The 25,113-nt window shown below is 34.6% G+C and overlaps 1 protein-coding gene across 2 annotated transcripts in view; it reads left to right on the top strand.

Annotated features, from left to right (window-relative positions):
• Nucleotides 1-25,113, top strand: part of SNTG1 (syntrophin gamma 1) — a 302,428-nt gene that overhangs the window by 98,506 nt on the left and 178,809 nt on the right. For both annotated transcript variants that reach the window (XM_008706661.1, XM_008706662.1), the window contains exons 9-10: nucleotides 5,599-5,729; nucleotides 20,847-20,976. In XM_008706661.1, coding sequence (XP_008704883.1) covers nucleotides 5,599-5,729; nucleotides 20,847-20,976 — 261 coding nt within the window. The remainder of the gene's footprint in view (nucleotides 1-5,598; nucleotides 5,730-20,846; nucleotides 20,977-25,113) is intronic.

Consider the following 25,113-nt stretch of genomic DNA (forward strand, 5'->3'; position numbering starts at 1 on the left):
AGATCCATCTTTCATTTGAAATTCTTGACCTAGCGGTGGCATTTTACCTCAAAATACTCCTTTTGAGCATCTCCAGCCTTCATTGTACCTCAGTGCACCAGTACTATTCCCTACCTGTGTGCCTTAAGTACCCAAGTCCTTCTAAATTTTATTATTTCCTTGTTTCTAAAGAGGAATCCTTGGCAAGACGAAGGGTTATATCTACCCGCACAAATCAACCTCATCTGGGTGTATTTCATCTGATCTTCTCTTCTATTTTTGTTGCCAGAGAAATAATTGTCACATTATAGATAATATTTAAAACACTGATCTTCAGAAGATGGCAAGATCTGAGTGACTTAAACATCGATTTCCTAATGAATCAATGAATATATACATTCTGTGCTGCCACTAGCACGCTTCTTAATTCTACAGACTTCTTACCATCTCCAGCTACATCTTTACCTCTTACTTCAGAAACTGCTCACCTTCTGTCCTTACAATCTAGATGCTCTTGGTGATTTCGATGCCTTTCCAGTCCGCCTTACTGGGCAGACCTACCCCCAGCTGCTGTGAGTGCTGGTTACCCAACCCCCCACCCCCAACCCACCCCATTAGCTGCTGACCTCTCTCTTGTAAGGAGCCTCTGACTGAGAATCTGGAATCACTACTCTCTCCCAGGGTGTGGCTGCAGTCAACAACTTGAGGCCTTCAGGAGCCTCTGGCAAGGCTATTTCCTGTTTCATCCAATGCTTCCCTCAGTCCTCACAGGTTTATCCTGAGAACTTTCCCTTCACATATTGACACAGAAGTTCCCATCTCAGCTCTGCTCCGCAGACAGGAAGGAAGAGCTATTTTACTTCAGAATGGGAGGAAGCTGTTTAGTCATATTTTTATTCAAATTCTTTCCTATTACCCTTGGACTTCTCTATAATAATGAGAAGTAGAGACGTCAGCATGGAAGGGCTATGGCTAAGAATCAGTCTGGTTTGTTTTTAACTCATCCCGTTGACATACATAAAAACATCTATGGATTTCATTGCATGAACCATGCCTCTACGTTGTTGCTTGCTATTATGTCCTCCTTTAGAAAGGTATAATTAAAATTAAAATCACTAATTCTGTAACATGACTGTTCCAAGTAAATCCCTTTATATAATTAAAAATTTAAAAGAAATTTAAAAAAATTTAATTTACAGGAATTATGTCTTTCTGTTTTCAAGAGGTATTTTTATTTTCATTTTTAGCATTAGGATTGAACATTATTTTGACATTATTGAAGATCTTTAAGTGCAGGGTAATTCATGATATTTATCATGATTTTAGAAAATAAGAACCAAGACATATGTAAATTGAAATAAAGTATATTAAAAATTTTTAAAAAGTGCTTCAATTAAATGAATTTTTACTGAGAATCTGCTTTGTGGAAACACTCTTCTAGATATTATGGGGAGAAGTTAATTGTGTGTCCTGACCCAAAAAGTTTAATATTCAGATCTATAGACAAATGCACAAAATTAACTATAATAAAAGCAGAAAAACAACAATAGATATTGGCATTCTGATATCAGAGGAAAGGGCTACTAGGGACTTTGAATATCTGATTTAATTGAGCTCAACAAAAATTGAGGGAAAACAAACCAAATTTTTGTTCTAATGCCTGTAAGAGAGTAAGTCTTCAGGCCCTATCAGATCATACTGACTTACCTGGCCAGTGCTATCTTGTGTTTCTCTTCCATATCTTGATAGGCTTGGAGGCACGTATGAGTGGAGAACATTTCTATTCAGAGATTTATAAAATTAGGAGCAGTCACAGGCATGTTTTCTTCTGACCCGTCTCTAAATAACAATGAACAGGGGGAAATGGGAAGGAAGTATGAATTGAGAAACATATTTTTCCACAGAATTTGTGCACTCTATAAACAGTCTTCTTAAGAGAAACATTCAGGGGGCACCTGGGTGGCTCAGTCGTTAAGTGTCTGCCTTCGGCTCAGGGCGTGATCCCTGCGTTCTGGGATCGAGCCCCATATCGGGCTCTCCACAGGGAGCCTGCTTCTTCCTCCCGCACTCCTCCTGCCTGTGTTCCCTCTCTCACTGGCTGTCTCTCTCTCTGTCAAATAAATAAATAAAATCTTTAAAAACAAAAAAAAAAGAGAAACATTCAATTCTCTGATATGTCTAAATCCTCAATTCTATCCTAGACCCAGGTATCCATTTTTTAAATTCCTAAGCCTTAATTATTCTCTGAAGCAAATTTTGAGTAAGTAGGCACTATTTTTGTTTTCTGAAACATCTTTTAAAGCATATGGGAAAATATATTAACATCACTTTGCCATTTTACTAAAAATATATTCTAGTCCTTCTAAGGACTCCAGGTCACCAATTTTAAGGTATACAAGAGTCCTCTGGTTTGCAGCCAATGTTGAAGAACAGAATTTGTTTTGTGCTCACCAGGAGACTTAAATTCAGATAATTACCAAACCAGATTCTGAGAAACATTTTTCTTAACCATATACCTTTAATGAATACTTTTTATCCCAAGTCCTTACAAAATCTGGATCAGCATTTTGCTCTATATTCAATTCTATTTTGGTATAATGATTGTTCTTGTTCAAAATTTATTGCATGGTGATATACCTTTGAGATGTGTTAGGTTTGGGGAAAAGAATCTATTTTAAGGCAAAAACTATGTAAATATTACCTTTCCCATTCACATTATTACTATTCTGGGAAACAACATTCTTGACATTGAAGAATAAAGCTCTTGAAAAGTAGTCATGAGCCTTAAAACTGTAAAAACCATTGTTTTCAGGGGCGCCTGGGTGGTGCAGTTGTTAAGCATCTGCCTTCGGATCAGGGTGTGATCCTGGTGCTCTGGGATCGAGCCCCACATCAGGCTCCTCTGCTAGGAGCCTGCTTCTTCCTCTCCCACCCCCCTTGTTTGTGTTCCCTCTCCTGCTGGCAGTTTCTATCAAATAAATAAATAAAATCTTTTAAAAAAACATTGTTTTTAGTACATTTATATATAACTAAAAATAACTCTAGACTACTATTAAAGAAAAAAACTAGAAAACAAATTTATATTCAATTTTCCTAATTGAGTAAGGATAAATAATCTTCAAAGGACATTATAATTAACAGATCTGTAAAATGAAATACGTTAATGCTGATTAGCTCAATAGCTAAAATGGGACTTATTTCATATTTTAAAAGGAGGAAACATAAAAGAAAGTGACATTTGACAACTTTGTTTCATAAAAGTATCAAGTTGAGATGTTACATCAAAGACTTGTCAAAGATCACATGTATTTTCATATATGAAATATTTCATATTTCATATATTCATATGACTATGAAGTCTTATAAACCATGATTTCTAAAATTTATATTCATCTATTAGTGATTATCATTGTCCTCAATATTCCATTGCTTAAGTCTTTTATCTTCCATTACACCTTCTATGTCATTTGTTCATGGAACATATAAAGTAAGGGGAACTATTTGTGTTTTTCAAGAAAGATGAGGCACCATCTTTAAATAATTTGCCTAAAATCACATAGCAAAATTGTGAAATAATCAAGACAAAAATCTGAATTATTCTTTGGTGGTTTCACCTCCAATTATGAGTAGTAAATGTTGTGCTATAACAGATATGATGGTCCTAGAATCATAAAGACATAGGTCTGAATAAATCGGCCTGGCACTGTCATTTGCAGGCTGGCTTCCCTGGACCATTTATTCATTGTAGAACTTCTCAGGAGAGAACCATGTGCACTGGGGTTCTTTTGAGTCAGTTCCAGACCTATGCTGATATGTGCTTAATAGTTACTGGGCAGCTTGGTGGGACCTGGGACACTTAAACTTGCTACAGTCTGTTCTGGCCACAGAAACCTAGTCTGTTTACCCTAGCACGTCACTCAGGTTTATTGTTTCTTCATGTGTGCTCATGCAGAAAAGGTGGAGAAGCAATAATTTAATAAGCCTAAAGAAGCTTTGGGTTCTTCTTTGTGAGAGGAAGCCTTGTGATAGCCTTATCTTTGAAGATAAGCACAATAAAGCACAGAGAGTTTAAATAAATTGCCCCTTGGTTAAGGACTAGTCAGCTGGGAAATTGGCATTTTTGAACCCAGGTGGTGTGATTCTGATTCAGAGCCTGAACCTTTCCCACCTTGTGGTAATGCCACCTAATTGACTCCATTTCAAATGTTGACCATCTATAACATGTGGCATCAAAGCCAGAGAAAGATTAACATGAAACCTATGTCTGTGCTTTTGCAACCCTGAAATAAGCATGAAAGACAAGGGAGTTGCATCAAAGGCTAGGTGTCTTGGAGACCAACCACCACCAGTAGGGGGCCCCTCACTGGATGGTCTTTGCAAGTCTACCCTTGCCTTCCTACAGGGTATTCTCAACAACTTGAAGAATTTAGTAGATTTTTATTGGCACAATTGGTACCAATTAACATAATAATGTCAAAGATCACTCAACCTTTAGTGAGAATAATAAAAGTTTTTTTTTTTCCCCTAAGCAATTTTGAAGAAATTAATACCTTAAAGAAAATGTTAGGGGCACCTCGCTGGCTCAGTTGGTGGAGCATGTGATTCTCTCAGGTTGTGTGTTCAGGCCTCATATTGGGTGTAGAGATTACTTAAAAATAAAAGTGTTAAAAAAAAGGAAAATGTTAATAATATTGATACTAATGGAGTTTCAACATCTAGACTAAAATAGGATCTCCTTCCAAAATCATTACCCAAAAGTTACAGAATCTATAGAATATAAAGAAATCAAACTGTGCCTTGACCCCTTACAATCCATGCCAACTTAAATATCAACATTATTCCACGTACTACTGTCAGGAAGAAATATTAAAGTAAAGCTGAAATAATGAAAGAAGCATGAATCATCATCAAGTGTGAAAAGCCCAAATTTTATTCAAATATATGTCTCTTCTATACATAAGAAAAAACACCCAAACTTGTAATGAAACTTAAAATACATGTAATTTTAAACCAGTAGTGGTTGACTTAACATGACTTTAAAACAATATAAGAAAATACATTTTATAAACATGAAGTTACAATGGACAAAGATTTCCTTGAGTAGTTTTTAAAAGTTGTTTTATAAGAATATTTATTCTACTCAAAAATATTTACAAGTAACTGATAAATCCTAAGCACTTACATAACATTGGTTAGTGCTTTGCAGATACTCAGAAAATATTGGCTAATGGAATGAACTACAACTTATTTTTATATTGTCACTTACTACTTCATTGCAGTTACAGCTTGCCCCTTATTTCCTATACCTGAATGGATTCAATTCTGTCATCCTTCTATTTTTTCTTCTTTCTCCCCACTCCATTTTCTGCATATGCTTTCCCTACCATTCTTAATCTCAGTGATTTCCTTCTCACTTTCCTATAGAAGGCCATTAATAAAGAAATTAACAGATGCAACTTTATTGGCAATGAATATGGATCCTTTTTTTGAGGCAGTCTGTAAATATCTTTTGATTATTTAAGGGAAAAAATGATCCCCCCAAATGAAAAGTATTTGTGATATAGGAACTAGAAACACAGAACTGAAAAAAAGAATACTGATTGTTTGTATTCTTTTTAGGACACGTTGTCATGTTCTTCATGGCCAACATCTCCAGGCTTGAGATGGGAAAAGAGATGGTGTGACCTTAGGCTGATCCCGCTGCTTCATTCACGTTTCTCTCAGTATGTGCCTGGGACAGATTTGAGTCGGTGAGTTCATACTAGTAGGTTCTGATTTTCTGTTCACTGCGAAGAGGCCTACAACTAAACTTTTAACATAAAATGGCTTATGATTTTTATTCTCAGCACATTTCTAATCGTAGAAAGAAGAACTACAAAAGAATAGCATAACACAAACATTTAGGAATCTAATGACATAAAACATTACGTTAAGGCCCTGACTCAATTAACTTGCTATAATAGATTCAGTGTCTTTAATAGATAGAGTTTTATTTATTTTTATTTTATTTTAGTTTTAGTAACTTGTTTTTTCTTAAGGAAATTGTATAGTTCATTTAGATAGCAAACTTTATTTTCATGTACTTGATAATATTCTTATATTATCTTTTTAAATAAGTGTAGATCATTAGCAATGTTCTGAAGCTCTTCATTATGTGTGTTATAAATAATGAGTATCTGCTTCTTTCTTGGCTGTTTTCATCCCTTAAATTCTTTGGCTTGACTTTTTGTTCTTATAGTTTCTTGAGATTGATGTTCTAGGTTTTCTGAAACTTCTCTGTAACAAGTGGTATGGTAAATATTTTAGGGTTTGCAGGCCTAATTTCTCTGTCACAACTAATGAATTTCACCTTTGTTTCATGAAAACTGCCATAGATAATATATAAATGAATGGGTATAGCTGTATTCCAATAAAACTTTATTTATAAAAACAGGTGTTTAGTTTCCTAAACTTTGGTTTGATCATTAATTTTTCAGACTTCCTTTGCTAATATATGTAGTCAGAACTGTATGTTTCCATCAAAGTCTGCTCTAGCTATACCCCGAAATTGAGGATTATATCTTGATTTATTTTCATAGCTTTTGAGTGTATCATTTGGTATAGTTTTCTGAGTGGTTGCTCATCTTATCACACCACTGGTATTGATTTATCACTTTGAATGAAATATAGAAACATTACTTTCATTTAGATCCCTTAATCCTCCCTACTTTGTAAGCATAATTATCTTATCAAGTACCATATCAGGTGGTATTATGATTTTTGCTTCAATCATCAAAAATGATCTTAAACACTAATGGAAGGAAGGATAGTTTATTATATTTAACCCAAGATTTACCCATTCCAATATTCTTCTTCCTTTCTAAAGTTGTAAGTCTTCTGTTAATATTTCCTTTCTATTTAGAGGTTTTTTTTTTTTTAGCTGTTCTTTAAAGGTAGATTTACTTGCATCAAATTCTTAATTTCCTTTGTCTGAAAATATCTTTATTTTATTTTCATTCCTAAGGATAGTTTCCATGGATATAGAAATCAGAGTTGACAATTCTTGCTTGTATCTGAAAAATGTCATGCACTGCATTTGGGCCTCCCTGATCATTCAAATTGGTGCTTCCCTATAAATAATATGTTCTTTCTCTCTTCCTGCTTTCAAAGTTTTTTTTTCTTTTTTTCTTTTCTTCTTCTTCTTCTTTTTTTTTTTTAGTTTTCAGAAGTTTAATAATGATGTATCTTTGCAATGATTTCTTTGGGTTTGTTCTCTCCTGGCTTCACTCAGCTCCTTAAATCTGTATGTTTATGACTTTCAGCAAATTATAAATGTTTTCAATCATTACTTCTTTAAATACTTTGTCAGTCCCAGTCTCTCTTCTCTCCTTTTGAAACTTTGTTAATACAATGTTAGCTCTTATATTATTCTTCCACAGATCCTTGAAAATTTATACTTTTGCTTTTCAATCAATTTTATTTCTGCTATACAGACTGGGTAAATTCTATTGATCTGTCTTCAAGTTCTCTGATTCTATCTTCTCTTGTTTCTATTCTGCTATTGAGAACATTCAGCACGATTTTATTTTTTTTTTATTGTTGTTGATGTGTTTTTCAGTTCTATCATGTCCATTTGTTGTATGTGTGTGTGTGTGAAATTTTCTAATTTTTATTTGTTTTGAGAGCCTTGTAATTGCTTATTGAAGCATTTTTATGATGACAGCTTAAAATACTTGTCAGATAATTTCAGTATCTCATTTATCTCAGTATTGGTGTTTGGATTGTCTTTTCTCATTCAGGTTGTGATTTTCCTGGCTTGGTAAATCCAGTGATTTTTAAAAAAATTTATCCTGGACTTTTTGGGTATTAAATTATGAGACTCTGGATTCTTTTTAAATCTCCTTTTTAAAGCAAATAATCCTTTTGTTAACATGTAATGTGAGGGCTGGATGGCTGTGTCTGTTAAGTTCCCTGAATGTCCACTCATACTGCCTCATTAAAGATGACTGAAATGTAAGTTTGCCACACTCCTTGGTCCCTCTGACTAAATCCTGGTGAAAGTCAGATGCCAGTGCATCATACATTGTTTTTGAGTGGAGTGTCAGCTTATTTCCCTGGTTGACCTTGCTGACACATTTTATCTTGAGACAATTGTATTTTCACATGCAGTTGTATGAAATAATACAGATATTCTGTTTATTCTGTTTGCTCCTTACCCATTTTCCCAAATGGTAACTTCTTGCAAAACTATAATACCCTACCACATTCAGGAAATGGATAAAATCCACCACTCACACAGATTTCACATGTGTGAGTGTGTGTGTGTGTAGTTTTATAATTTTTTCTCCTGTTTACATTCTCTAATCCGCAATCAAGAACAGTTCCATGAGAACCTTAAGAACCTTCCTGTTTCCTTTCTATAACCATGCCAATATCCTTCTCCCCAGCATACCCCTGACCTCTGACAATGTATTAATCTGTTCTTCACGTCTATTATTATGTCATTTTAAGAATATTATATAAATGAAGTCTTACATTATGTAACCTTAATGGATTGAATATTCTTACTCAGCATAATTCTCTAGTAATTCTTCCAAGTAGTTGCATTTTTCAATTGTTCATTTCTTTTTAATTTCTAATAGTATTCCATGGTATGGATGTCCTACGTTAAAAATATTCACCCCTTGAAGGATATCTGGGGTGTTCCAGTTTTAGAATATTACAAATTAAGATGCTATGAACATGTGTGGATAGATTATTACGTGACCATGTATTTTGATTTCTTTGAGTAAATGCTCAAGAGCTCAATTGTTGAGTTGTATGCATATTTAGTTTGTAAGAAACAGATGCACTGTTTTTTAGACTGGCTGTACAATTCTATATTCCCACCAGCATGTATGAGTGATCTCATTTCTCTACATCTTTGCCAGCATTTGGTGTCATTGTTATCTTTTTAGTTTGCATTCTGCTAGAAATGTAGCAATATGTCATTGTGAACTGAATTTGTGCATCCTAATGATGTTGAACATCTTTTTGTGTGCTCCTTTGTCACACAAAATCCTCTTTGGTAAAATTTCTTTTGTCTTTTGGCTCTATTGTAATTCACTTTTTTTTTTTTTTTTACTATTGAGGCTTGAGAGTTTTATTTATATTCAAGAAAAATTTCTTTTTCTCAACACATTAGTTTTTGTATTATATTTCCTTTATCTTTTTAAAGATTTTTTGTCAATAATTAAAAATTATTGTTTTTTTCCTCTATAGTGTTGTTATATATGTATATGTATCCTTCTTTGTTTGTTTTAGTTATTACCTAAACATTACACCATATTTCTTAGTCTGTTCAGACTGTGATAACAAAATGGGTGGTATAAACAACAGAAGTTTATTTTTTACAGCTCTGGATGCTGGATGTCCAAGATCAAGGTACTATGATGGTAGAGGTCTCTGGTGAAGGCGGTCTTCCTGATTCATATCTGTTGTCCTTTCTCTGTGTACATACAAAGTGGAAGGGGCTGGGGATTTATCTGGAGTCTCTTTTATAAACCACTAATGCCATTCATGAATGCTGCACTCTCATGGCTTAAGCCACTTAGGCCACTCCCAAAGGCTTCAACTATTAATGCCATCGCATCAGTCATTAAGATTTCAACATACAAAGTTTTGGAGTGAGGGGAGCAGGGGAGGCAAACACTCAGACCATAGCATCATACAATTTCATTCAATTTACTAATTTTGCCTTTCAGAAAATGCTAGAAACTTAGAACACTTTAACTCTTTATTCCTTTCCTATCTTTAGACATATTTCTTTCTTTTTTTTTAAAGTTTTTATTTATTTATTTGCGAGAAAGAGAAAGCATGAGGCAGTGGGGAGGGGCAGAGGGAGAGAGAGAAGCAGACTACCCAGTAAGGTGAGCAGGGAGCCCAACCTGGGGGATCAATCATGACCCAAGCTGAAGGCAGATGGTTAACTGACTGAATCACCCAGACACCCCTGGACATATTTCTGATATAATTTTTAATTCTGTATGTATTTTAAATTCCTCAAAATATTATATTATTATCTTCGCATAACTCTTCAAATGTATCCTACCTTTAATCTCCCTGTTTTTCTTTGTTTCTTTCTTTTGGTTTTATTTTTCTTCTGCTTTAAGAACTCTTAATATTTCTAATAATGATATATATTTTTAAGTGCATATATTTGTTTTGTTTTTACTTTAAAAAAACTTACACAGATACATGATGTAGAATCATTTAGCTAAAACAATTTATGAGAAAAAAGAAATTGTTTGGATGAGTCCAGATGACTCCCTACATTTTTATTTTTATGGCGCTGCAATACATCAACAGCTTTTAGCAATTGAATTAATTACACTCAATAAATATTACAGTAATAAGCAGTTATAAACATAGCACTATTCAGAGTGGATTGAACAGCAATTCAGATTCAAGAGCTAATTTATTGTTCATTCATTCACTCAATAAATATTGATTTAATGTCTGTACGTAGGAGGTGTTATGTTTGGTGCTTTCCCTGAAGGAGCTTACAGGCCAGTGGCAGTTGCAACAGTGAGGAGAAAAAAAAAAAAAAAGGATAAATTAGTAGCCCAGATGACAAATATAGGAAATTATTTATGTTGGTTCAAAACCTAGGATGTTATTTGTTGGCTGGTTTTCCCAAGGCCCGTAATTTTAACCAGTGATAAAATATTTGTCATATTTAATTGTAACAAAGTTGTATTACTGTCATACACTATGTGTAGGTATGAATTAAAACATCACGATATTTTTTATCAGTGATAAGACAGTTTATGTTCATCTACGGTAATGACCCTGATTTAGAAATATATATTGGGTTTCAATTCTGAAGTGTCATATTATTGCAGAGCATTGTAATGTTGGGGTATTAGAATGGGAATGGGAAGTAAAAGATTGGGGGAACTTTGGCATTTTTTTAATTGCTAAATTTAATTTTCCCTATATGAAAAGTGAGTATATTGAATAATATATAATGTTATATGTATAAAATGTAATATATATATATATATATATATATTTGAATTTTAGAAATGTAGTATGTATCGCCATACATTCAATGCTTAGCATGGCTTATGGCTCAGAAGCACTCAATAAATTCTTATTAAATTAGTTTTAATGAGGAAACATTCCATCTTTCTGTTTCTGAGTAAGAGTATAATCTACTGCATGCTTTTCAAACAGTATGGAATCCGTAGTATTGAAATAAAATCTACTGATTTCCACTATTAGTTTCTAAGAATTCCAGTGGCAGCACAATCCCTACTGCTTTTCCCAGAGTGCTCAGCCTTTTTTCTCCTGAGGTGAGGACGTCTGAGTTGGTATCATGTATTTTTAGGCACCTATGAATGAAGTTTAGTACTGGAACAGAGAGCGAGGATGGTGGTTGCAAGTACTGTGGTTTTAACATGCAAGAAATTTGTAAAATGAATTCTAATTATGGGGACAAATATGAATCAGAAACACTCCATTCATAGTTGTTCATTGAAGGATGGGACTTTTCAGAAATGTATAGTTTAGGGGATCTCAGGTGGAAGGAAAACAGATGATGATATGAAATAGAAAAGAAGTAAATAAATGGGGGAAAAAACAACTGAGTATAAGACTATAAAAACAGAATCTATTGTAAATAATGTTTTAAGGTGAAGAAAGTTGTTGATTTTATCAACTACAGAAAAGAAATACTGAAAGGACTCAGAAACTCATTAATTTTGGAGTGACTTAGGGTGGAATTATTTTTAGAGTTAATTCAATTGAAAAATAGTTGGTTACGAGAAGAATATTGACAGAGGCACCTGGGTGGCTCAGTCGAATAAGCATCTGACTCTTGATTTCAGCTCAGTTCATGATCTCAGGGTCATTAAATTGAACCCCACGTTGGGCTCCATGCTCAGTGGGGAGTTTGCTTGAGATTCTCTCTCTCCTCCCTTTGCCCCTACCCACTCTCTCTATCTCTCTAAAATAAATGAATAAAATCTTTAGAAAAAATAAAGAAGAATAATGACAGTAAAGAAAGGGAAACAGTGTGTAAAGGATATGCTAATGTGATGAGGGGGAAAAGAGGAATATGAAATTTAAGGCATATCATGGTCAGGTCATAGTTACTAATTGAGGGAAAGGGGTCAATACCAGTGAAGCTAGAGGAGAAACAGCTCCTTGTTGGTTGTACCATTACTCTTGCTATTCCATTGATCTCTTGCTACAGGTGGTCCTATACACATACATCCAGAGTGATTGAACTGATTGACTTTTTTCATTTTCTGTGATAGGTCAACAGGTCCACAAGGACTCTGCTTCATGTAAACCAGGAGCAGCCAACGATTTTCAAAAAATATTCAACTAAATAATATTAAGATCCTACCTGATTTCACTTACCCACAAGCCATGCAAGTGTCCCTTTGTATAACACAATCTTCACATATACTCCACCTCTTCGCCTTTTGGTTTGCAAACTGGCCCCCTTACTCATGTAAGGGCAAGGAAAGACCTAAGAAAGGCAGAACACTCCAGATTGGTAGGTGACAGGTTTAAAAAGCAAAGGAACTTACTTATGTGGTTGACCTTTGCAGCCACCCAACAGAATCTTTAAATTGATATAGAAACCTTAATTGGGTTCAGTCATGTATACCATCAGAAGGTTTCAACAACACTTTATTCTTTCAAGGCAATGTCCTTGGAACAGCTTGGAAATGGTAGGCAGAATGTACATTCTAAGGACAGAGCAGGTGGTGAGGAGCCTCCAGTAGCCTGGGTCTAGCTTGGGGATCAACTGGCAATCATATCCTCTCCATTCTTGTACATTGGTACCGTGGAGTTAAGGGAGAAAAAGGCATAACTCCTTTCAGATATATAATTCTCTCTCTGGAAAAGCTCAAGTTTCCTTTGGACAACTCTAGACCAACTTTGCATAGTTTTTTTCAACCTAGAGAAAAATTACCTTGTCAGATAGTCCCTACTTGTTTTGTTTCTCAAGTTTATGACATAATTATTGGTACCTCAATAATACAAGCCTAACAATTACATTTTAACATTTTCTGTAGCCAGAGAAAGATAGAGTCCCAGGGAACTTGAGTACACCTGGAAAATTGAAAAAATAAATAAGGAATAAAATTTTAAAAAGCATATTCCAGTAAATTTTGGACTTAGATAAAAGACTTCTGATTGATAAAATAAAAAGAAATGTATTTCTAAAACCCATAAAATTTTAGCAAAAAATAGGATAAAGATACCAGATATTCAAGAGTTGGAACTCAAGGTTATCTTTTCAGAATGACATAGAGATAGGTAGGGTTCAGTAATTGAAGAAAGACAAACTATGGAATAGCTGTTACAAGGAATAGGACTATCCAGTTGTGTGAGAAAAATACAAGGACTGTTAGGTAAACAAGAAAATCTGCAATATATATATAGTGCTGACTGCAGTGAGGATAGAAAAATGGCAAAGTAGATCACAGGTACTAGGATCCTGATTCCCAAATACCAATTGTATCGGGACTGTTTTGCACAAATTATTACTTTTTCCAGGGAATTTTGACACATTAGGAAGAAAAAGCTATAAATTTAATTGAATTGAAGTTATCGAGTACCGGGAATTCATAAGATAGAAACAGCTGGCGGTCAAAATGGCAGGCAATTTAGGGGCACTTGGGTAGCGCAGTCGTTAGGCATCTGCCTTTGGCTCAGGGCGTGATCCCGGCATTCCGGGATTGAGTCCTACATTGGGCTCCTCCTCTGGGAGCCTGCTTCTTCCTCTCCCACTCCCCCTGCTTGTGTTCCCTCTCTCGCTGGGTGTCTATCTCTGTCAAATAAATAAATAAATAATCTTTAAAAAAAATGGCAGGCAATTTAGGACAAGGGAAAAAAAAACCCACATAATTGATATGGATGAACAGAGAACTCAGTCTATGGAGGAATGCAAATATACGCTGAGTAGATTTATGGACAAAGACAATTAGAAGGGTTAAAAAAGATGAAGAATACAATAATTAAATGGTGATGGAAAGGGAAAGATTATAGTCAAAGAACAGAAATGTCAGAATTTAAGTTTGACAGTGGAACTGTCTTGAATGACAACCAGATCTCAAGTTATCAAAAGCAATGGATTGCTAAAGTAAAGGAAAGAAAATAAAAGGCATAAAGATTAGGGAGTAAGAAATAAAACTGTCTTTGATTACAGATGGAATGATAACCAATGTAGAAAATCAGAAATAATTGACAAAAAAATTCCTGTAACTAATAAATGATGATAGATGTATGCAGGATACAAGATTCATATGCAAAAGTTAATCACTTTTCTGTATATCAGCAATGAGAAGGAGAATTTGATATTAAAAATACAATACTATTTACATTAGCACCCAGGTAAATGAAATGTTGATCTATAGGAGGAAAACTACAAAACTCTGGTGAACAAAATCAAAGGAAAATTAAACAAATGGAGAGATAGTCCATGTTCATGTATAGGAAATCTTGATATTGTCAAAATGCCAATTGTTCCTAACTTGATCTTTAGATTCAATGAAATCCCAATCAAAATGCTAGCAAGTTATTTTGTGATTTTTTTGGAAGAGTCAGAAGACCTAGAATAGCCAACACAATATTCAAGAACAAGAATAGTTAGAGGACTGATACTACCTGACTTCAAGACTTAGCAAAAACTGCAATAATCAAGACAGTGTGGTACTGCAAAGTGATAGACAAAAAGACCAATAGAACAGAATAGGGAGCCCAGAAATAGACTCCCATAAATACAGTCAACTGATGTTGACAAGGAAGCCAAGATAATACAATGGAGAAAAGAGTTTTTTCAACAAATGGTGCTGGAACAACTCAACATCCATATCAAAATAATGAATCTAGACACAGACCTTATACCCTTCCTCAAAATTAACCCCAAATAGATGAAAGACCTAAATGAATAACACAAAATTATAAAACTTCAAGAAGATAACACAGGCAAGAACCTGTATAAACTTGGGTGTGGTGATGCTTTTTAGATACAACACTAAAAGCATCTATGAAAGAGCGAACTGATAACCTAGACTCCATTAAAATCATTGATTTATGTTCTACGAAAGATAATGTCAGTAGAATAAGAAAATAAGCTATGGACTGGGAGAAAATAATTGCAAAAGACATCTAAAAGAGAACTGTTATCTCCCCCCCCAAAAAAAAGAAAGAAAAGAAAGAAAGACGAAGCTCTTTAAACCCCACAATAAGAAAATAAACAATCCAACCAAAAAAAAAAAAAATGCCGGAAACCTTAGCAGACGCCTACCTCACCAAAGAAAATATGCAGATGGCAAGTAAATGTATGAAAGATGCCCCACATCATATATTACCAAGGAAATGCAAATTAAAACAACAATGGGATACCAGCATACCTATTAAAGTGACCGAAACCCAAGACAGTGACAACACTGAATACCTAGGAGGATATGGGTAACTAAGAATTCTCATTCACTGCCAGTGGCAATTCAGACACTTGGTCCAGACACTTTGGAAGTCATCCAGCAGTTTCTTACAAAACTAAACATAAGTCTTACCATGTGATCCAGTAATCACACTTCTTAGTATTTACCCAAAGGAGACAAAACTTAAGTCCATACAAAAACTGGCACAGATGTTTATAGAAGCTTTATTCATAATTGCCAAAACTTGGAAGCAAGATATCCTTCAATAGTTGAATGGATAGGGACACCTGGGTGGCTAAGTCAGTTAAGCATCTGTCTTACACTCAGGTGTGATCCCAGGGTCCTGGGATCAAGTCCAGCATCGGGTTCCTTGCTCAGTGGGGAGGCTGCTGCCTGCTGCCACCTCTGCTTGTGCGCGCACTCACTCGCTCTCTCTCACCAATAAATAAATAAAATCTTAAAAGAATAGTTGAATGGATAAATAAACTGTGTATTCCAGATAATGGAATATTATTCAGAAATAAAAAGAAATGACCTATCAAGTCATGAAAAGACATGGGAGAACCATAAATGCGTATTATTAAATGAAAAAAGTCAATCTGAAATGGTTACATACTGCATGATTCCAAGCATATGACATTCTAGAAAAGGCAAAACTGTAGAGGCAGTAAAAAGATCAAAGTGGCTGCAGGGGTAGAGATATGCAGGGGCAGGTAGAGGAAGAAGTTAAGAAGCTGAGCAGAGAGGATATTTAGGGCAATGAAAATACTCTGTATGATATTATAATGATGGATGCATGCCATCATACATTTGTCCAAACCCACAGAATACAGAACACTAAGAGTGAATCCTAATGTAAACTATGGACTTTGTGTATTAATGATGTGTCAATGTAGGGTCATCAATTGTAACAGATGTACCACTGTAGTTGGGGAATGTTGATAATAGGGGAGGCTATAAACGTGTGGAGGCAAGGAGTATATTGGAAATCTTTTTACTTTCCCCTAAATTTTTCTGTGACCCTAAACTGCTCTTTAAAAAAGTCTTAAAAATACAAGGTATGAGGGACAAATGTTGCTATCTTTATTTTACACACAGGAAAATTAGAGGTCAGAAAGTTACATAAAATTAAGTTATTTGCAATAACTTTGCAGATAATAAATGGAGTGGGGCAGAAGAGCTTTTCCGACAAAGGAAGTACTGGGGGGGGGGGAGATGTAGTTGCATAAAATTATAGGACTTAATTACAGAATGATGAGTTATTGTGTTTCAAATCATCAAACGAATTGGAGATTTAAACCTTGGAAAATAGGTAACAAAATAGTTCAGAAGAGCTCCCCATGTACCTCACCAAAAAGTTTAGGTTTTGAGCTTGAACAATAAAAGCTATAATGAGACCATCAACCAAGATAGGATGCCCAGTGCAGAAATGATCCTAAACTTGGTGAATGTGAATTGAACTCAACAAGTTATAGAGTAAATTGCTGGGATCACTAACCTAAGTGCCTTTTAATTTTTTTTCAATTCCTTTATCACTTTCCCAAATAATTAATAACCAAATCAAGTAAATGGCTTATTTTCAATACCATGTGAGTCGATGTTCTCTCCTAGTACACAGAAAATCACTCTTTTGAAACAGACTCTTAATCATTGTCCATCTTGAATATTGCAAAGCCCTCCTCATCCCTCTTCATTTTATTATCATTTTTTCCCATCTTCTTAACCACCACAGAGAGATCTCTCTAAAATACAAATATGAGCCTGTCATTACAATGCTTGAATGTTTCCATTGGTTTCCCCTGACTTTCAGGATTGGGTAGAAATGTAACATGCTTTGCAAAGCTCTTGATGATTGGTTTTACTTTATTGCCCACTTCATGACTTGCCACTTCCCCACATGCACATTGTCCAAGCCAAAAAGCCCACATTTCTCCCAACATACTTCTGATATTTGGTTTTGGATTAAGTATCCTTTCTAAATGCTCTCCCTTCTCTTCTCCATCTAAGCCCTTCAACCAGTGAGAACCAAAACCTTGAAGTAATTTTGACGCTACTCTCGTCCTCAAATTCCATTGAAAAAGCGTGTTATTAAATCACTTCCTTTCTAATGACTTTAAATTCTTTGAGCTAATTGGTTCCTTTTCACTCTAGCACATATTTATTTCAGTTCCATAATCATCTCATAGTTTACCAGTTATAATATTGATAGTCCTCTATATAAAGGCCTGTGGTTGCTCCCTGTGGACTTTGAGCCCCTCAAGTGACATACAAAGCCTTCTGCTCCAAGCCTGACTGCTTTTCCATGCTCACATCCCACCCTCTTCCTCATGGATGTGGCAATCCAGCTACTCCAAACTAGTATACTTTAGTGTCTGCAATTCTTGCTCCTTGTGCCTGAAGTGCTGTCTCTGTTCACGCCTCACAAATTTAATGTCTTCCTACATATGCCTTCATGAGGTATAAAATCAGCAATGAATCAAAATGTGAATTACTAATGGTGTTAATCAGACATATATGTAAATTTATGTATATGCATAAATTATATTTAAAATTATGTATGAACTTTTTTAATTAGCAGAATATTTCTCACACAGAGGAAGACTAAATTTATATTTAAAAAAATAAACCTGCATTGAAATTCAGCAACTTTTGGGAATAATTTTCATTGCCAGAGCAATGACCAAGAGTGCTTAGAAAAATATAAAAATATTAAGGAGATATAACTTCAGGTATTTAATTCTAGTATTGTAACTGTTTTTTCAGCAAGTGAGTATGTGCATGCATGTGTATTAAGAATCATAATTCTTTCTGGGTATCCTCTAGGCTACTACAAATACTGTTAAAGTTTAATGTCTCACAATACCAAATAAATGGATAATGTAGTCTATTGATTTCAAAGCGTATATCATCAAGTAAGATGAAATGAAAAAGGTTTTTTTTCCCTGATTATCTCTATTCAAAGAAATACATTTTCTAAAGGCAAAAAATAAAAGCAAAAGCACTATAGTTCTTCCTAAGTGCCTGATGAACCAATAAGTCCACTAAACATTCTCAAATATTGCAGTCAAGACTACATATTAATGGATTATTCACAGGAAAATTACTCATGGAGCGTCAGTGATATATGAAAGTTATCGGGATCTCACCAGTTACTCTATAAATACTTGTTAAATCTGTAAAGTAGATTATTCTTATTTTCCTATAGAGGAAATTGTGTCACAACTAAGTGGACTAATTTGCCAATATTCTCATTTATTCAATAGCAAAGGAAGAAATATGACCCAGAGTGTAATCCTTATGATCAGCCTATTTTGGAAGAGGTCATATGTAAGCAAAGGAGCTCTTTAAGTATTTCACTTATTCATGAAAGAGTTTCCATTAAATCAATCTGAAAAGTTGAAACTGAATGTAAAAAGTGATATATGTTAACATATAAGCCTGGATTTATAAAAGATTAGTCCCTCAGAATTATTCTTTCTAGGGACTGTGTAACATATATGATTACATAGATTGCAGATTTGATCTAAGTGTATTAACTTTAATCAGCTAACAATATCAGGAGCTACCATGATTCATTTAAAGCAGAGGACAAATACGTTCAGGACATGCTTTAATTTATGGTACACGAAGCAATGGTTTGATCATCAGAGAGCAGAAAGAAGTGTATATTACTAAACTCAAATTAGTTCTCATTTTCCATGAATGTGAGTTCTCTGGATATTTTAAATGTCTTCCTCACCGCTGAATATCAAAATTAAAGCTAAGAAAGACATGTGAAGTTATAATATTCTTTTCATGCTATGCATATTTTTTTCTTGTCACAAATTCAAAAGAACGTTACTTCAAACTGACAGACAATAGTTGTATTTTCCAAACATCTTTTCATGTATTTTTAAGAGAAAACAAAAAAGTATATCTGAACACTTCCCTGTTATCAGTTGAAAGGCCTTGGTGAAGGGTATAAGAGAAGATTTCTCTAAAAGTATCAATAACTTAGAAGCAAAGTGCCTTAGAAGTGGAAGCTTTAGCATGTGTCCATTTATGAGGTATGGACTTATATCACGGGAAGGCAGGGAGACACAGGTGCTGGACTTGAGCCAGATCTGTGTTCTGTGGGTGTCCTTTCTTTGTTTGGGGAAGTGAAATCGTGCCTACTATCTACATTTACCTAGTTACAAAATGCAGAAGACAGAAAAGGTATTAAAGGAAAAAGATATAAATTTATATAATTTACAAAGCCTTTGAATGCTGAACTACAGAACTTTTCTATTTCTTCATAATTGGCTTAGCTTTAAATACAGTTTGTGCATTTTCCAAGTGTATCATGTTACACAACAAACTGATTCTCAAGCCCAAGCCATTTGGCTAGCTTCCATTCATTTTGAAAATTTTATCAATTCTTGTCCATTAAGCTCATATCTAAATACGCAAAAACTTGATATTTGGGGGAAAAAAACACATTAAAGCTGTAGGGAACCAGTTTGAATTCTATAGCACTTTGGTAAACAATTTAGGATGGTATCATTTAATTTTCTCTAACAATGACAAAAAATCAACAAAAGTCTGCAAGGATATTTTTACTGGCCATTGGATTTTAAAGAAAAGTTTGGTTGTTATTGCAATGCACAACATTCACATAAATTCAGAGAAAATTTAAATCTGAGGAGGAGCTAAGAACCCCTTGTCCAAACCATCTTTGGGAAGAGGGATAAACTGAGGTCGAACATGGTTTACAACTAACAAAATGCTGCAGTTCATGACGTCAGATGATTTTTTATATGATGTTTAATGTTTGTGTGTCTTTTTTGGTGATCTTTCCATTGTAAATTTAAAAAATGCATTGAAAAATGTAAAGCAGTGCGCAGGAGGCTCAGTCAGTTAAGCGTCTGCCTTTGGTTCAGGTCATGATCCCAGTATCCTCGGATTGAGTCCCCCATAGGGCTCCCAGCTCAGCAGGGAGCCTGCTTCTCCCTCTCCTTCCTGCTCATGCTCTCTCTCACTGTCTCTGTTGCTCTCTGTCTCTCTCTCTCACAGATAAATAAATAAAATCTTAAAAAAAAAAGAGAAATGTAAAGAGGAAATGATGTCAGCCAAAGTAATAAATAAATTTCTATGCATATTTTTATAGTAAACTGGGAAAATAAGCCTTCTAAAATGTCTTAGATATTCTTCCATTTACATAATATATATTTTACAACTCAAATTTTCTCCAAATTTATCTGAATCTCAAGATACTTTCTAGTAATTCGAAATTATATGTTGTCTGGGTTAATCCTTAGTATTCCATTAAAAAACAGAGATATTTATAAAGAGAAATAAGCAAATATGAATTTGAAGCTGCATTTGTATTGTGTAAAAGAAAAGTTTCAACAGATACTATTTCAACTTGCAAACAGATAAATGAGATGATGTTTGATCTGATTCGTTCTGACATGTCTGCAGGCAGAATGCTTTTCAAGTCATTGCTGTGGACGGGGTCTGCAGTGGGATTATTCAGTGCCTCTCTGCTGAAGACTGTATTGACTGGCTACAAGCAATAGCAACCAATATTTCAAACCTCACAAAGCACAATGTAAGTAGTGATTCAAGGAATACCTGGCCATAGAGTTTCTCAGTCATGGTAAATTTCTTCAGTATATATGTAACTTTACAACAACTGCTTGGTGTTTACCTAAGAGTGAATTTATATCCATCATGAAGGCTATTCTGGAATACTTATTTAAAGAAAATCACTTTATCTTGGGAGTTTTAACCCAGAGTATCAGTTCAAGAATACTTACACATTTAATTTTTCATTCACAAACATGATAAACCATCAAAGTAACTTAAATAAGTGAAAGTAAATATGTACATATGTAGATATATGTACATGTAAGTATAAAAGTATTCTGAACTAAAACAGTACTGAATTTCGAGATAGCATTATTGAGTTTCCTTTAGTGATTTTAGAATTGCAGCTGGAACTGTTTGATGGGGTAAGAGGTGAGGGTGAAAGAGTCAGCATAGAGACTGAAGGTCTCACCTGGGATGATGCTGGCACAGGAACAGTCAGAAGATGTACTGTGGGAGCCAGCAACACTCCTCTTAGAGCCAATGGCTTCTCTACTTTTCCTCTATTTTCCTACTGCAACCTTTCTTTCCCCATTCTGATCTCTTCATTATCTCTATCTTCTCATTATCACTATTCTTTCATGACCTAATCAATCCTTTTTCCCCTTTACTTCTAGCAGAAGTATAGTCTAGTAAAATATGCAAAACTGAAAACATCACTTCGCTGAGTACTGACATAGATCATGAAAGATTATTTGATCTTAATGGAAAATTATTGTTTGAAAGACAATACTAGATACCATCCATAGCTTTGTCTTAATATGCTCCTCCAAACACAACTCTTTTATGCCGTGTTGGAGCATTTCAGTCCCAAGAAAATTTCACAGGTCCTCTATGTAAATGGTCAAGCAGAAATATATAACTCTTTCTCAAACTCATGAACATACAAAACTCTCCTCACACGAATGACCATCCAGATCCAAGTATCTTTGCACAGATTTTGCTTTGAAATCTAGGAAAGAGCAAGGCATGCTCATGTCTTCTGAGTGCATGTTGAAAGTGTTGCCTGGGAGTGGAACTGATAGGGATGGGACACGTGTGTGTTCAGTATTTCCTGGAATGCCATATGTTTTTCACTCCATGGCTGCAGTTCTCTTTCTATAGATCACCTCAAGACTCAGCATCATTGTGTCTTTTTAAATTCTGTTTTTTTGATATTTGTGAAATTATGTCTCATTGTGGTGCTAATGAAGGGAAGCAAATTTTTTTCATGGTGTCTAAATGTGTACGAATACACCAAGCCTTGCCCAGGGACATCACCCAACAAGAAGACCTGGCCTGAGCATATCTGGCTTGAGCAGGAGTGACCCCCTCCCCCACAACATCCAGTCTTTGCCAGCTTTTGGTTTCATCATATTGGAGTTGCAGAAGATGTTAAGAGATTTAAGACTACCCCCCCCAAAAAAAAGTACAGTGTTCTCTGAGGATCATGCCTTTCCTCATTCTTGACATCTTTTTAAGAGATTTCTAGGGATAAAGTACTATGAAAGTACTGTCTTTCTATTTCATTATATGCAGTAATTAGAGTGCCTAAAAAATGAGCCAAGACCTTATGAGAAAAAAGTATTTTTAAAAGAACAAAATATTATTCTCTGATTGACTTACTTTGCTTAACATTACACCCACTAGTTCTATCCATGTTGTTGCAAATAGCAAGATTTCTTCCTTTCTTTCCTTTTTTATTTTTTGATAGCTGAGTAGTAGTCCATTGTGTGTGTGTGTGTGTATATATATATATATACCACATCTTCCTTATCCGTTCATCTGTTGATGGACATCTGTGCTCTTTCCATAGTTTGGCTATTGTGGAAGCTGCTGCTAGAAACATTGGGGGTGCAGGTGCCTCTTTGGATCAGTACATTTGTATCTTTGGGGTAAATACCCAGTAGTGCAATTGCTGGGTCATCGGGTAGCTCTATTTTTAACTTTTTGAGGAACCTCCATACTGTTTTCCAGAGTGGCTGCACTAGCTTGCATTCCCACCAACAGTGTTAGAGGGCTCCCCTTTCGCTGCATCCTCACCAACATCTGTCATTTCCTGACCTATTAATTTTAGTCATTCTGACCCGTGTGAGGTGAATATTCTATGTAAACAATACACGGGATTCAGGAGATTTATTTTTTAAATCTTGCGAAGAAAGACTGTAAAATATCTTATTCATAATTTTTATACTGATTATATATTAAAAATATTTAATTGGGTTAAATGAAACATTATTTAAATTTTTAAAAAAGCGTTAGATTTTTTAAATCCAAAGTTTTTCTCTACTAGATCCAAATTTACAATGACCCCATATCGTAGGAACATTCTCATGAAAACTGTTTTTGTGGAATGTATGTTTAGTTAGAATGCTGTGACCCAGAAGACAAGCATACCAGATGAAAGTGAAGATGCAAATGTCTCCATTCTTTATAAGCATAAAGAAGAACAAGCCAGATTTTACTGCTTGTTTTTCACCGTTGTGATAAGTACCACAAGAGAGGAAAGCAGATGACTTTCTTATCCAATGCTGAGAGATCCATATGTTTAGTATGATAATGTTGCTGTATTAAAGTTATCTAGTTGTTCTTACACACCTTTGCGATTACATTCTAACTGAATGTCCTTTTCATCTTGTAATCAGTTCTCACTCACAGTACTATGATTACAACAAACTCCCACATACCTATAGCACTACATAAATGTTGAAAGGTCATTGGGCATAATAATCATATGTGAAAGTTAGATAGACTTCCGTGAGGAACAATGGCTGCCCAGATGATACAATTGATATGGTTGGTTCATATGATTAAAGAAATGATACAGCTTGAGAATAGCTGGATGAGTTTTGTTTAGCATATTCTGATCATTCTCGTTCTCTTAATTTTTTATTCTAAAAAAGATAGAAATAATACTTTGCAGAAGGATATAGAAGGTTTTTTTTTTTTCTCTATATCTGCAAATACTTTGAGGGTGTATAAGCTTATGGGAGTGTAATTCTGAACAGTTTATCTGGCAAAAAGGAAAACCTTGAGATAGATATCTTGGGAAATTTCACTCAAGAGATTACCATGCATAAACATAAATTTGAAAACAAAATCAACTGGAAAATGCATATAATTTGTTAAAAAGTAAAAACAAAAATCATATTATTGAAATGATATAAAACATATATGTACTCATAATGATTAAAAGGAAAATGAAATATTAAAATCTTATTATAGAAACTTTTTAATAATGAATCATATTTTAGTAATTGGACTAATTGGAAAATATACATAGGAGAAGGTTAAAAGAAAGCAAACAAAACAAAACAAACACTAGAATTACTCAAGTAATAGGCTAACCATTTGTTAATTCTTTGATTACTGATTTCCAGCGGTAATAACTCTGTTAAATAAGAAGATTTTCATATCTGTTTTATGTGGAAATTCCATTGTATTTGTTATCTAAAAACATTCTTTTTCCAGAAGGTCATTGAATATAAGAGTTAAAAATATTTAGACAAACACTTATTTCAATGTAGCACTATTCAAGGTGACTTCAAAATATTTACAGTGCATTTAGTAAATCGTATATAGTAGAAGAGGATGCACCAGGAACTTGTCGTAAAGTCATGCTTGCACAGAAGCCCATTCATTCTATGTGAACTATATACTCACACATTGGAAAGAAGGAATGACAGAGGCTACAGTTTACCAGGCTGGGTTCCAGCAGGCATAAACCAGCTCTCTGTGGGCATTTCCTATTATTTGGGGTACAGAAGACTTGAATAGATTGGTAAAGGTAAACTCATGAATTGTAAAAAATAGTTAATACTTTTTAAATTCCCTCTTCTACTCTTTATTATTTTACCAAATACATGATCAAGTATCTATAGAAAGTTATTAATTTTTATTTCCATGATCATATCATATTAAAAATATTGAAGATTTTAAATACAGTGACAATGTAATGGGATGAAACTTTTGGGAAACTTGGTTGGGGGGTAAATGTATTTTGCGTGTAGAAGAAATTTGAGTAATTGGGAGCCAGCTGGCAGACTTTAATAGGTGCGTTTCCAAGATGACTCCCAATTTTCTCTACCAGGAATTTGATGTGGATATCTTTTTTTTAGTG

Source organism: Ursus maritimus, unplaced genomic scaffold, assembly GCF_017311325.1.
Source record: "Ursus maritimus isolate PB19 unplaced genomic scaffold, ASM1731132v1 scaffold_9, whole genome shotgun sequence".
In the NCBI taxonomy this organism is placed as follows: domain Eukaryota; kingdom Metazoa; phylum Chordata; class Mammalia; order Carnivora; family Ursidae; genus Ursus; species Ursus maritimus.